At 42.2% G+C, this 15,239-nt stretch overlaps 1 protein-coding gene across 13 annotated transcripts in view; it reads right to left on the bottom strand.

Annotated features, from left to right (window-relative positions):
- The window catches only part of PRRC2C (proline rich coiled-coil 2C), a 123,462-nt gene that overhangs the window by 53,456 nt on the left and 54,767 nt on the right, over window positions 1–15,239 (bottom strand). For all 13 annotated transcript variants that reach the window (XM_039483614.1, XM_039483622.1, XM_039483621.1 and 10 more), the window contains exons 16-21: window positions 12,640–14,985; window positions 9,854–10,062; window positions 8,935–9,089; window positions 7,658–8,000; window positions 7,044–7,129; window positions 1,250–1,438 (exon numbers count right to left, since the gene is read on the bottom strand). In XM_039483614.1, coding sequence (XP_039339548.1) covers window positions 1,250–1,438; window positions 7,044–7,129; window positions 7,658–8,000; window positions 8,935–9,089; window positions 9,854–10,062; window positions 12,640–14,985 — 3,328 coding nt within the window. The remainder of the gene's footprint in view (window positions 1–1,249; window positions 1,439–7,043; window positions 7,130–7,657; window positions 8,001–8,934; window positions 9,090–9,853; window positions 10,063–12,639; window positions 14,986–15,239) is intronic.

Genomic DNA, 15,239 nt, shown 5'->3' on the forward strand with positions numbered 1-15,239 from the left:
ATGAGGTTATAGTCCTACCAGCAAAAACAAAGTAGATAAGACCTGATATTTGTAACATAGAAACAAGCAGAAAAAAAAGACAGTCTACCTATATAATCTGTATACTTTATAAGGTAACAAAATGGCATTTTTTACCTTTGCAGATCACCTTTACATAAATCCAATATAAGTGATTTGAGACACACATACAATATACACACTATTAATGCAAGACTGAGTTCAGTTATATTTTATAAGGTTGTTGATTACCAATGTATTTTCAAGTCAATTACATGAACCTTTAATCTGAGTCGTCCTCTGCTGTTATTAATTTTAATTATGCAAATATCACTGGATTACAGGCTATCTGGTCAGTGTAACAGTTATCAAAACTATGCTGGCTCTTTAACGAGTAGATGCACTCTAATGACCTTCAATATTCTTAGTTATGATGGGGTAAGTAACCAATTTGTCCTCAGAAAAAAAACTAAGGGGTTCCCAGTAGACAAATGTACTGGGACCACTGCTGGGACTTAGGCAACAGGAAGAGGACCTAGGAACTCAGGGCTAGGATCAGTACCTTAACTACCAACTTATTCCAAAAAGCTGGAGAGGGCCTACCTTAGTGTGAGAAGCTGGTGTTCTTCCCCAACTTTTCCTGTCCCCCTATTTCCTACAAGGCTGTGTATTTGATGGTGAGGAAGAGAGGTCAAGACCAATTTGGTTAGCAGACAATCCAGTCTGTCCTATACCGCAGGAGTTTTCTCCTCCATCCCCTCTAAACTGCTAAATATTCCTGCGGGGATGAGCACTTTGGCATACAACAAGCAAAGGAGGATCAGTTAGGGGCTCTAAACATGACAGTATAAATAATATAATGTATATACACAATTTTTAAAGGAAAACCAAGATTGGCCATTTATTGATACATTCATTGTTATGGAAAAGTGACTTTAGAGACATCATCCCCACTTTAAAAAAGTAGGTTTGGATGTTCTGAAGGAGGCTTAGATTGCCCAGACAGCATATATTTGCACTTTAATCTTTTTTACATGGCTGATTTGGTAACTGTGTAAGCTGATACACAGCATCTTCTCTGACTAACACACAGTGGGAAAGGAGGTCTGTTTTATTTGGATTGTACCTGTAACAGTTCCTTTAATTTCTTTCAAGCTCCAGTTTTGGTGTTTTTCCTTTTGACTGGACTTCTCTGCCACCCAGGAGCCCACTATAAAGGCTTCTACTGTTAACTAAAGATCTTCTCCCTTACCTTTTGTGCTTTGATGGGTCCTGCCCGAGGCTGCTTCTGTCTTTGCTCTTTTGGTTCAGGTATTTTGTCAGTGGGCTTCTCTGAAAGCACAGGGCCAACTTCACTGTCACTACCACTAGAAGCTGGGGCTCCAAATTGAATCGTTTCTATTCCAAGCTCGACTCCACTTTCCTGTCCAGACTTTGTTCCCTAGTTAAAGTAACAACATACATTAAAACTTCCAACAAATTCTCAACCAGAATGTTGCCTTAAAATAGGTTTTTACCTTGATTTTAATGTAGTTACATACTTAAGCATACAAAAGTCAGAAAATGGAAGATAAGCACATGAAAGGCTGGTTAAAATTTGATGCAACCCACATAGTCCTTATTTTTAAAAACATTTTTAGTTATTACTTGAGAATGTAATACCAGGGCCAAATGTAAAAATAGCAGGTTGAAGCTGGTTTTGAGGCAATATCTAGGTTTCTTCTAAGAAATATTTGTTCAGCTACTTGAATTTAATACTAAACAAGCATACACCCTTTTGTTAACATTTTAATTCTCTTTGTATGTTGCTGGCAATAGGGGAAGTTGTAATGACAAACATTTTAGAGAAATTACATTTTTTTTTCAATTTTCAAATACCTGTCTTGTTGCAAAATGCGTTTTTAACTTTATTTCTCTTAATTACACAATTAACTAATTTAGTATATTAGTTTCTGTTTAAGAAGCTTTACAGATCACCTATGATGTACAGAAAGTAATCACCCTTCATGAATGCATGCGTCACAGCAGAAAAGTTTTTATGGTACAGAATACCAGTGAGAGAGATGTGCAAGCTTTTCCTGAAGCGGCTCTGTTGAAAGGCATGCGTCTGACAAAGTGGGTATTCACCACAAAAGCTTATGCTCCAATACATCTGTTATCCTATAAGGTGCCACAGGCAGGAGCAGCGCCAGAGTTTCTGGCGCCCTAGGCAGAATTCGGGGGGCAGCATTTTGTGCGTTCCCCACGGGGCGCGCAGGAGCTTCCGGTTCCGCTCCCATTGCGCCGCCGAAGAAGGACCCTCCACCGAAATGCCACAGGTGACAGCGGCAGTCATTGAGCTGCTCAATTGCCTGCCGCTGTTTTCCGCGGCACGTCGGCAGAAGGTCCTTCTTCGGCGGCCCGATGGGAGTGGAACTGGAAGCTCCTGTGCACCCCATGGGGAGCGCACAAAATGCCGTCCCCCGAATCCTGGCGCCCTAGGCGACTGCCTAGGGTCATCTAATGGAAGTGCTGGCCCTGGCCACAGGACTCTTTGTTGCTTTCTATTAAAAGGGATACTGTAGGTTTTAAAAAGTCTGATGTATGCATATTTTTGCCAACCACCGAAGATTACTGGAAAAGATTTGATTAAATAAACTGAAGAGCTTCTTGCATTCAAAAGTATCTTGTGTGTATATTCACTTTCTGCTTTTTCTGAGTGTCTCTCAGTCAACAGGAGAAAGAAAAAACATTTAAAAATAGGAGAATGTGGTTGAAAACCCATTAAAATTGGATGGAGAAGAGGGGGCATGTACTGCACCTAAAACTACTTTCAACTGTTTTGAAGTTGACTGCGTCTCTTTAAAATCAAGTTAATAGTTAATACTTAATACAAAGGAAGTCAGCAAAAAGATTTAGAGAAGAGTTGTCTCATCTGCTGGTGCTGTTAAGGTCTGTCTAATTGCAGACTTACTGTTTTATATTGTGACAGTTATCTTGGACAAGCATCTAGAGAAGTACAGGAAAGGTAGATCTGCAATTTTCAGGAAGCGTATCTATTGTCCCTTTTTTGGGAATACAAAAATATGACTTATGACAATTTGTATAATATCTTGCTGACTATGAGCCACAGACAAGTATGTATAGAGCAGCTAAACTATTTTTAAGTGTTTTAACTCAAATTAAGCTTATATTTAATTTTTTTTCTGAAAAATCACAGCTATATTTCTCCAATTAGAATCATAGAATATCAGGGTTGGAAGGGAGCTCAGGAGGTCATCTAGTCCAACCCCCTGCTCAAAGCAGGACCAAACCCAACTAAATCATCCCAGTCAGGGCTTTGTCAAGCCTGACCTTAAAAACCTCTAAGGAAGGAGATTCCACCACCTCCCTAGGTAACCCATTCCAGTGCTTCACCATTCTCTGAGTGAAAAAGTTTCTCCTAATATCCAACCTAAACCTCTCCCACTGCAACTTGAGACCATTACTCCTTGTTCTGTCATCAAGTACCACTGAGAACAGTCTAGATCCATCCTCTTTGGAACCCCCTTTCAGGTAGTTGAAAGCAGCTATCAAATCCCCCCTCATCCTTCTCTTCTGCAGACTAAACAATCCCAGTTCCCTCAGCCTCTCCTCATAAGTCATGTGCTCCCTAATCATTTTTGTTGCCCTCCGCTGTACTCTTTTCAATTTTTCCACATCCTTCTTGTTGTGTGGGGCCCAAAACTGGACACAGTACTCCAGATGAGGCCTCACCAATATCGAATAGAGGGGAATGATCACATCCCTCTATCTGCTGGCAATGCCCCTACTTATACAGCCCAAAATGCCATTAGCCTTCTTGGCAACAAGGGAACACTGTTGACTCACATCCAGCTTCTCGTCCACTGTAACCCCTAGGTCCTTTTCTGCAGAATTGCTGCCCAGCCATTCGGTCCCTAGTCTGTAGCAGTGCATGGGATTCTTCCGTCCTAAGTGCAGGACTCTGCACTTGTCCTTGTTGAACCTCATCAGGTTTCTTTTGGCCCAGTCCTCTAATTTGTCTAGGTCCCTCTAGGTCCTGTGTTTTGTATCCAATTGCTAAGTTACAACTGGTAAATCTGAGGCTGTTTAACAAATTCTAGTCAAGTTAACTACATTAGTTTGAGAGCTGAATCTTAAAGCATTTGCTAAACTAGTACTCCATAATCAAACTAACAAGTTAGCTGCTGCAAGTTTATTGGTTTAAGTTTTATAATTCTAAACTATGAAGTTCACAAGTTTTTCTAATTACTAACACTGTCTCAATAAGAATTTTTGCTGTAACTGCTCTCAGTGAGAAATTAGATAATGCCCTGGTCAACACTGGGGGTGGGAGGATCGATCTAAGTTACGCGACTTCAGCTATGTGAATAACGTAGTTAAAGTCGACGTACTTAGATCGACTTATCATGGTGTCTTCACCACAGTGAGTCGACTGCTGCTCCCCTCCTTCGACTCTGCCTGCACCTCTCGCGGTACTGGAGTACAGGAGTCGACAGGAGAGCACTCGGGGGTTGATTTATTGTGTCTAGACTAGACGCGATAAATCAACCCCGGCTGGATCGATTCCTGCCTGCCGATCCTGAGGGTAGTGTAGACACACCCAATGTCAGTGAAAAAGAATGCTACGCCATTGTGTATGCCCTGGAAAAGCTACGCCCATACGTTTGGGGACGGCATTTCCAGCTACAAACCGACCATGCTGCGCTAAAGTGGCTTCATACTGCCAAGGAAAACAACAAAAAACTTCTTCGATGGAGTTCAGCTCTCCAAGATTTTGATTTCAAAATTCAACACATTTCAGGAGCGTCTAACAAAGTAGCTAATGCACTCTCCCGTAAAAGTTTCCCACAATCAACTGGTTAAAAATTGTCCCTGAAATGTAAAAAATCTTGTAGTTTTACATAATTAGTAGTATATGTAAAGGTGCATGTGTTTTATTCATCTGTTTATTCTAAAGTTCTAGGAAGAAATCACCGCCAGTGTGGTTCCACACTGTCTGAGATTTGGGGGGGGGCGTGTCATAAACAGATAGTTAAGGGTTAATGTCTCTTACCTGTAAAGGGTTAAGAAGCTCAGTAAACTTGGCTGACACCTGACCAGAGGACCAATAAGGGGACAAGATACTTTCAAATCTTGGTGGAGGGAAGTCTTTTGTTTGTGCTCTTTGTTTGGGGGTTGTTCGCTCTTGGGATTAAGAGGGACCAGACATCAATCCAGGCTCTCCAAATCTTTCTGAATCAGTCTCTCATGTTTCAAACTTGTAAGTAATAGCCAGGCAAGGCGTGTTAGTCTTATTTTTGTTTTCTCAACTTGAAAATGTTCCTTTTTGCTGAGAGGATTTTACCTCTGTTTGCTGTAACTTTGAACCTAAGGCTAGAGGTGGGTTCCTCTGGGCTATATGAATCTGATTACCCTGTAAAGTATTTTCCATCCTGATTTTAGAGATATTTTTTACCTTTCTTTCTTTAATTAAAAGCTTTCTTTTTAAGAACCGGATTGATTTTTTCCTTGTGTTAAGATCCAAGGGGATTGGATCTGGACTCACCCGGAATTGGTGGGGGAAGGGAGGGGGGATGGTTAAATTCTCCTTGTGTTAAGATCCAAGGGGTTGGATCGGTGTTCACCAGGAACTTGATGAAAAAGCCTCTCAAGGCTGCCCAGGGAGGGGAAGGTTTTGGGGGGACAGAAAGTGATCCAGACACTGAAATTTCTGGATGGTGGCAGTTACCAGATCTAAGCTAGTAATTAAGCTTAAAAGTGTCCATGCAGGTCCCCACATCTGTACCCTAAAGTTCAGAGTGGGGGAGGAACCTTGACACACCCAATGTCAGTAGCTGCACTATCTATATTATTCAGTAATTACATCTAGCTAAAGAAAAATAATGCAGTTTGAAAACACTGGGTAATTGTGACACAATCCCCTTGGCAAAGGATTCCCCTGGTTCTTTGCAAACAACTCTTCTTAGACCCGACAACATTGCTTACAAGGTATTTGTCCATAAAGGGTAACGTATCAGGCCTCTGTTGAAAGCTTGCAACTTACTGATGTTCATAATCATGGCATGGTATGTGTACTGATAATATTGGAGGAATAATGTAACTATACTAAAATTTATGCCCTTATGGTCTTAAGGTTAAAAGGAGTCACCTTGGAGTAATGTTACTTGGCAACGGCTTATTCATGCAGGATTGGATTACCACTCCTCCAAACTTAGCCAGTGATGTAATCCAAGGCTCAATGATCTAATATTGCCCCATCATAGAACAGTCAATAGAAAACCATCACAGGCAACTGCAAACAATCAAAACCACTTGGAGGTGAAAAAGCAACATTATAACAGACTGTGGATTGCCCTGCCTATGAATAAAGACAAAAGACTGTTTCAGCATAAGAGTGGGGAGAGGCATTCTGGATCCATTCACTGAGGAGACATCTTGTAGAATGGGGATATTTTTCATGGAAGATTGGCTCTTGGAAGTCAGCCAGCTCTACAACAGATGGAACTTTGAGAGAGATGGGAACCTATTTTATTAAATAGGAAAGTGTAGGTCCCAGTTCTTGCTTTATGATTTTTTTTTTTTGTATTGTAACCATGTGTTTCCACCATTGACTTATTTCTAGTGGAATCGCTTTTGTTTCATTATAAGTGTTCTGTACAGTGCTCTCTGCAGTGATTTAAGTAAAACTGGTAACTGGAGTACAGAGGATTTCTGTGGGTAACTGCTTTCAGGGTCTTGGATATCACATGGGAGCACTTCAAGGGAACTTGGAGACAAGGGTGCACCTGCTGTTAATCTGCAAGGAAAGGACAGGGCTGGCATAGCCCAGAGAAAAAGAGAGGGCTGCTAGTGGTAGGGAGCTAAACACCCAGTTACTACAAGAAAGACACTCTCACTCTGGAGGCAGGGAGCAACAAGGTGACTCCCAATCCTGGGTACTTTGAGATCTGTCACAATAATCTTATTTAATTTGTCCCACCACCTGCAAAATACAAATTGAGTTATCTTTAGATGTTCTTGATTGTTTTTAGTTTTATCCTTACCTCTGGAGACGTAGCTGATCCAAATGATGTCAAAGGCTTATTCCATGCACTGACTGAAGGGGGTTGTGGTGGACTAATGGGTCCCACTAAAAGTCCAGAGAAGATAGTGGAGTCAAAACCACAATTAATCCATGGTTATTTAGATTCATAAGTACACAACTGAATGGACAATGAAACTACAGCTACTTGATTTCACAGCGTGTTTGATTCCAGAACTTCATTTCAGCTTTTAACAGTAAGTCCCTTATTAAGTCAACCTTGATTGGCCTAATTAGCATATTTGGAAACATGCACAAATTTGACAAAGAAACCCATGTCTGAGACCAATGGCAGTTGCTTACACACTGGGGATGCAGAATGTGGCGACTGCAGCAAAGAACTTACTCAACATTTTATAGAAGAGCTCTCTCATCTCAGGGAACCTGGGAGACTATCGCTCAGCAGTCCTGCAGAACATTTCATAGCAGCATATTCTCTGTGGCATAGGAGAACTATACCTGCAGGCCAGGATGTTTGAGACCTCCAGAAACATCTCTCACCAACCCAAACCCTCCAACAACGTTTCTCTTCTATCCCTCCCAGGCCAAAAAAAAGAGTCAAAAGATGCCACTTACATTTCTTGGAGATGTCATTAACAACAGTTGTTGATGCCATTTTATTTTCCCATAATTCAGCTCCTAGAGCAGGATGGGACTGTGCGTTCTGCAGAGCTTTGCCTGTTGATGTATATTCTGTGCTGCTTGTTCCTCCTGTTGTCTGGTTTTGAGGCTGAACTGAAGCCTGTGGCTGGCTTGGAGTCTGCGATGCACTCTGAGGCTGTACCTGTACTTGTGCCTGAGCTTGTACTTGCTGTGCTGCTGCTGCTGCCGCCTGCTGTTGCTGCTTTTTTGCAAACCTGGGAGGAAGCTTGCAATTCTGACCTCTTCCTTTTTCACCTGAACTCTTTTTGGTCCAAATCTAAGAATAAAATTGACATTACAGAAGGCTAAGCCATTTAGAAAGTCTGTATTTTTCTGTCAGTTGCAGATAGGGTGACCAGACGTCCCGATAAAAACAGGACTGTCCCGATTGAGGAGTTTGTCCCATGTCCCGACCACAGTACAGTCGGGACGCCATTTGTCCGAATATTTTGTTTCCTGGTCTTCGGTGGCAATTCGGCGGAAAGGCCTTTAGTTGCGGACGGTCTTCAGCAGTATTTTGGCAGCGGGTGCTTCTGTCTTTGGCGGCAAGGTTTATTACCCGCCGCTGAAATACCTCCGAAGACCGTCTGTGACTGAAGGACTCCCTGCCGAATTGCCACCGAACTCCCAGGCGGGTGAGTGTAAAAAAAATAAAATAAATAAAAATCCCCCTCCCCCCGGTGGTCCCGATAATTTTCCCTTAACATCTGGTAACCCTAGTTGCAGAGTATGGGAAAAAGACAAAGCAGGAATCTTGAACGTTTTTTCAGAGACTTTTTTTTCCTAATGTACTTAACCATTTGAATAATGAAAAAGTTAAACATATCCCATGTTTTTGGCCAAGAAATTTTCATATAGAATTGTGACAAAGGCAATAGCATAAAGCGTTTTTACTGTAAGCCCAAAAGCAAGCTTTCAAGTTAGTTACAGTAGCCGACATATTAGCTTTGAAATACCCAAATTATAGTGGCAGTGGGTATAGAAGGAGTAAGAGGGACAAGAGGAGAAACATAAGGGGAGGCAAGATGACCTACATAACTAAGGCTATACAATTTCAATTAAAAATTAACTAGAATACTGCAATTTGAATGGTGAAAAACAGTTGTGTGGAAACAGATTTTGCACTGCTGCATAGTCCTTTACAAAAAAAAATTTGCAAGTGTGTAACTGCTTGTAACAGGTGCAAAGGATGACATTCTTGATCAACATACCTGCACTGTTTGTTCTTCCTTCTTTCTGCGCTCCTCATCTTGCAAACGTTTTTGTTGTTTCTTTGACACCACTTCAGTAAAGCCATCATCATTCAAGTTAGACGGAAAGTCTTCAATTACTGTCACTTCAGGATGGTCATCAATGATTACAACACCTGCAGACGAACCAAAGATGTACATTTTTTCCTTCCATTTCAACAGTTTCAGACCCAATATTCAGAATTTTGGAATAAAAACGAATTCCACTAGTGCTGCATAGCTTCATACAATTGCAGCCGAAGATGACCATCCTAGTAATGTTCAAGTTCCCTCACGCAGACCATCCTTTTGCTGGTGGACTTCAAGAAAAAGGATTTAATACAAAAAGCTTTAATTAATGGCTCTTCAAAGAGACACCATACTTTGTACAAAAAAGTTCCATAAAACAAAGAGCTAAAGAAAAACAGTTTGAGTAGTTTAAATAGAAAAATGATACATTCTGGACACTAACTGCAAACCTGTCGGTGTTATTTATTGCGTTTACAACAGTAACATCCTCTCCCATCTTCCATGTGCAAAGAGATACAAAATACCTGATGCCAACACCAGGTGTGGAATGATTGAATGATAGCTTGAAAAAAGTTACAGGAATTAGACTGTACAAAAGAAGTGTCCCTCTTAAAATAGGTAATAACTATTTTACATATGTATACACAAATATAAAATTTTATTACCCATTTTTAAAAGGGATACATGCCACGGGCCTGATTCATTGCCGCACAGGGGGTAGTGTCTGAATATTGGGATATAAACAGCCTTTAAAAAGTATGCACCAACTTTTCTTCTTTCCACAGTTCCCAAATATATCTAATTCCAGAAGGAGGAACGCTAATGTATAAATAGTTTTTTTTGGTTACCACACGTTTTCATCAACACATACTTGCATAGTTGTTGAGGTCAAATTGGGATAGAGCATCCACCTTCTCCTTGGGTTTCTTTGGACCTGGTTTGGGCTCATCCCTCTTTTTGCCACTGGCATCCTTGGAGGTCTTTTGCATTACAGCGTTACCACCACCTTCTTCTTGATGCAAGGAATTACTGATGGTGGGATCTATAGCAGTCATGCTTCCTGTTTGGTCTTCAAATGGCCTACATCAGACAAAATTATAGACAAAACTAATCACCATCCCCAGAGTACCGTATTTTCCGGCGTATAAGACGACTTTTTATACTAAAAAACAACCCCCAAAAATCGGGGGTCGTCTTATACGCCGGGTATAAACGTACTGTAGCTTTGGCTACATACAGAACGTCCCTGTGCTGATACTGTATGTACCGCGCTGAGCCAATCCCGGCAAGCGGTGTCATCTATTAATGCATACAAAGCCTGCTCGGATTGGCAAAGGTTGTAATAGCCCGCCTCCCTGACTCAGCCAATCCGAGCAGGCTTTGTATGCATTAATAGATGACACCGCTTGCCGGGATTGGCTCAGCGCGGTACATACAGTATCAGCACAGGGACGTTCTGTTTTGATTTTGCAGTTCGGTGGAGCTGGCCCTGCATCCCTAGGTATGGGGGCGGGGGGGGGGATTCAAAGGGCTCTGGGCTGCTGGCAGCCGCGGGGAGCCCTGAGCCCTTTAAATCCCAGCCGCAGCGGGCAGCCCAGAGCCCTCTGATTCCCAGCCGCGGCTGGGATTTAAAAGGCTCTGGGCTCCCCGCTGCAGCGGGCAGCCCAGAGCCCTCTGACTCCTGGTAAGTACCGGTAAGTCAAAACCATTTTAATTAAAATTATCTAAATCAAATCTGATGTTATTAAATGGTGTTGCCTCGGAAGGGGGGTAGTCTTATACGGTGAGTATAGGACAAAACCTATGTTTTAACTGGAAAATTAGGGGGTCGTCTTATACGCCCAGTCGCCTTATACGCCGGAAAATACGGTACCCTCAAAAACAGCAAAACAACATCTGTATGCACATCACATTACTGCGTTAAAAGCATCTACTGTACATCATCATTAGCTGGCTTTATTAGTTCCCCACTGAGGCTGCACCTACTAGTGATGCTTACAGATTTGGAACACAGATCAGTCAAAAAGTCAACATGCACAGTAGACGCTTTAGCCATCTAGGTGTAAGGATCGCTAATAGGTGCAGCCTCAATAGGAAACTAATAACTCAGTAGCCATACATCTTAGCCAGCTAATGATGATGCACAGTAGCCCCTTTAACCATATAGAGAAGGTACAACATTTTCATTTCAACTGCCATTCTTTCACCACACTGAATAAGTGAATGACCCATATCCAACCCAAATGTGAAGCTAAAACCTCCACTGAAAAGTTGCTGTGTAACACACCACAGAAATTTGTAGACTTTGAAATATATGCTCCATATTTAATTGGGTTTGGTATAACTGCAGCATGGACTTATTGATATGTTAGTAACAACTACTGCAGCCAGTTGCAGGCCAGCGGAAAAATTACAGAATTCTGCCTTTTTGTTGTTGAACACTGGAAATCCTTTAAATATTATATAAAAGCTTTTTCAAAGTTTTATAATGGACCAACAGCTTAGAATATTCAGAAAAAGTTTTCAAGACAGGGCATTGCTAAAGTATCCAAGTTTTCAATGGGAGTTCAGCAGCCCACTCTATAGCACTCCCTAATCTGGTGCAGAAGATGCTGTCAAACCATCATGCAGTTGCTACAAGGCATGAGAAACCAATCCCAGAGACGACGGGCAGGCTTCAATCAGATCAGCATGTAGAGGTAAGCATAACAATTTCATTTCTAATACTGAGCAACATGCCCAAGTGGAGCTGAAAAATTCTCCTTAACTGGAGAGTACATACTTCATTTAGTTAATTGATTTTCTACTAGAAATTTAGATGGGAGTCCTGATGGGATAAATACAGTGAAAGGATTAAAGCAATAGAGTTGTGATTTAAATCAACTGGATTATTTTTAATGCTAAGTTTCATGGGGATGAATGTAGTTTACACCTGTGACAACATGTGGGGGAGGGATAGCTCAGTGGTTTGAGCATTGGCCTGCTAAACCCAGGATTGTGAGTTCAATCCTTGAGGGGGCCACTTAGGGATCTGGGGCAAAAATTGGTCCTGCTAGTGAAGGCAGGGGGCTGGATTCAATGACCTTTCAAGGTCCCTTCCAGTTCTAGGAGATTGGTATATCTCCAATTATTATTATATTATAACAGAGTCGGCATTTTTCTGCAAGAGTGTTTTAGAATCATAGAATATTAGGGTTGGAAGGGACCTCAGGAGGTCATCTAGTCCAACCCCCTGCTCAAAGCAGGACCAATCCCCAGACAGATTTTTACCCCAGTTCCCTAAATGGCCCCCTCAAGGATTGAACTCACAACCCTGGGTTTAGCAGGCCAATGCTCAAACAAACAAACAAACCACTGAGCTATCCCTTCCCCCTTTAACATGGTACACTGATAATGGAAAGCTCTGTTCTTTTCCCCTTCACTCTCACAGGCTTGAAGTGATTCAGATGAAAGCTTTCTTTCTGTACAAAAGGCCCAAAACAAAAGCCCAGCATTGTGGAACCATCTGACACTAGCCTCCACTGACCATGGTTATGAACCTTACAGATTATGAATGGCTATGCAATCTGCAACAGGAAATTAGTGAATGTTAGTGCCTTTTGTATTTGTACAGTAACTATATATTGTGGGTGCTACTGGAAACAAATAGATACTTACCCTCGTTTTCCACTTCTTAATGGAGGACCACTCCGCCTTTCACTCCTAGGCCCCGAGAAATTCCTTCCAGCCTTTGGTGGCCCATTGTTGCCACGGCGATTCTGGCGATCTATTCCAGGCCGCTGACTAGAGAAACTTCGCTTAGATATTTCTCTTTTTGGAGCTACGGCATTTTCTCCTGCTTTGGCAACTATCTGTGTGGTCACATCTGCCATTTTTTTTTCATCCCTCTCTCGCCTCTCATTGAAGTCACTACTTTCAGAGGCAGTTTCCCATTCTTCATTTGCCTGGTCTGAAGAATTTTGATTGGACAAGTCTGGTGTCTTACTCCCTGAAATATCCAAAGCAGTGCTGGATGCTTCATTAACTGCATTAACAACTGTAGCACTTATTGATGAGCTAGGTGCTGCTTCATTTATTTTTGATGCAGCTTCCCTTTCTTTTAGGCGTCTAAAGCGTGGTGGTTTATCTTGCCTTGGTGGTCGTGCAGGCCTTTGCCTTCGAGGCCTCTCTCTAGTTGGATCAAACTTCCTCTCAAATTTTGGAGGTCTCTTATCAATAGGCACAGGACCATAGTGTTCATGTCTTCTTGGTGGCTCCTCCTCTTCTGGTTTAATAGTCTCTATTTGCCTTGGATTCCACTGACTGTCTCTATAGCCTGGCCTCCTTAATGTAGATGGTCGTGGTGGGCGCCCACCTGGATCCCTACCACCACGTCTATACATTCCCCCTCTGCCACGTCTTGAAGGTTCTCCTTTAGGAAGGAATCCTGGTTTTGGTTTATTCTCCTCCTCTCTGATATAAGTTTTCTCTAGGGATCTATTGTCGACTCTAACATTGTTTTCAGGTTTGAAAGACAGCAGAGGCTTTGGAGGTTTCTTGCCATCAGCTCTCTCCTCTCTCTTTGGGTGTTTACCTTTGCTTAAACTGTCTTTGTCTGAAAGAAGAGTATCACTAGCACTTTCGTGGACTTCGCTGTCAGAATCAGTTTCTGAACCTCGCTGTCTTCGCCGTTTGGGGACTATTTCAAAATCAGAACTCTCACTACGAGTTTCACTTTCTTCTCTCTGTCTAAGAGGCCCCAAAGGCACATGGTCTGCCCTAGGCTTAGTGTCTCTATAATGTGGACAGTCCCTATTATGGCCTCTACCTCCCCGTCCTCGTCCTCCATAAGAACCTCTGTAGCTGCGACCCCTAGAATAATACTCTCCACGGCCTCTGCCCCTATATCCCTGATCTGGGAACCAGTCTCTATCCCGAGCCTCTTTCCAGTATGTTCTGGGTGGTAAACCAGGTTCTCTCTTTACTGGCCTGGTTTCTAGGCGAGGTTTCTCTACAATATGTTCTTTGCCAACAGCTTTCTCTGGTTGTTTTTCTTCCTTAATTGTGTTAACAGGTTGCTGAACAGGTGGTGGCTGGACTGCAGGTGATGGCTGCTGAACAGTAGGTTGCTGAACAGGTGAAGGCTGCTGGACCGCAGATGAAGGCTGCTGGACCGCAGGTAAAGGCTTCTGGGCAGCAGATTTAATGGCAGACTCAAGTTGACTGCTATCTGTACTTTCTGAAATCTGAGCCGTATCTTGTGGTATCTTTTTAGCTAAAGAAGCACTGTCTGGGGTGGACTTTTCTGGCTCTGACTGGGGAGGTGACAGTTGTGCCTGCTCCTTCTTTTCTGTCTTTTCAGACTTGCCAGCTTTTTCATTAGCCAGCTTTTCTCCTTCCTTTTCCTTCCTCTGCTCACGTTCTTCCCTCTGCTCACGCTCTTCTTTCATATCTCGAAGAACAGGTTTTTTAATAGGGCCAGATCTTCTTACTGGTCTATCGCTACCTTCTTCTCTTCTGCCATAGCCTGGCCTGGGACCCCATCTGGTTTCAGATTTAGGCTTGAAAGGTTTTTCAGATTTTGGCCCCTCTGATGTTCTGTTACTCATGAAACCTTCTTTTTTTGGTTTAATCTCTGGTCTTTCTGCTGTCTCAGCATATCTACTACTTACTTTAGGGACATTTGGTATTGTCTCATTCTTTTGCTCTTCTGATTTTAGAGAATGACTTGAACCATGGGAAATGCTTCTCTTCAAAGCAGAATGACTCTCTCCTACAGGTACCAGCTCTTCCTGAGAGCTGTGTGCAATGTTCTCATCAGCTACTTCAAAGCTAACTGCTGGATTAGGCTTGTCAGTTTGGAGAGGTTGTACATCTTCCAAAGACCTGCTTGGGAATTTTTGTACATCCACCTCACTTGGTTCTCTAAAGAAGTCTGTCTTTTGTTGAGAATCCAACTGGTTGTGTTCTACTGGGTAAGCAGTGGTAACAGCAATTTGTTCTTCTTCCAAATGTGCTTCAGGCCTAAGTGAAGAAACAATTAAGTACGTTTCTAATGGAACAAAGTTTAATTTAACCATATTTACAACTGGATTCTCTAACATCCCTGTAACATGTTAAAGGACTTTTGCCTCATCTACGGAAGTTTTAACCGGAGGAACAAGGTATCTGTCATGGTTTGAGGGAATCTATTATTGTTAACAGTTAAGTCAAAACTTTGAATGAGCCAGCATATTAGTAAATTATCACCACAAGTACTACATCAGTTCAATGTAAGT

The sequence above is a fragment of the Mauremys reevesii genome, linkage group 8 (assembly GCF_016161935.1).
Source record: "Mauremys reevesii isolate NIE-2019 linkage group 8, ASM1616193v1, whole genome shotgun sequence".
NCBI classification, from domain to species: domain Eukaryota; kingdom Metazoa; phylum Chordata; order Testudines; family Geoemydidae; genus Mauremys; species Mauremys reevesii.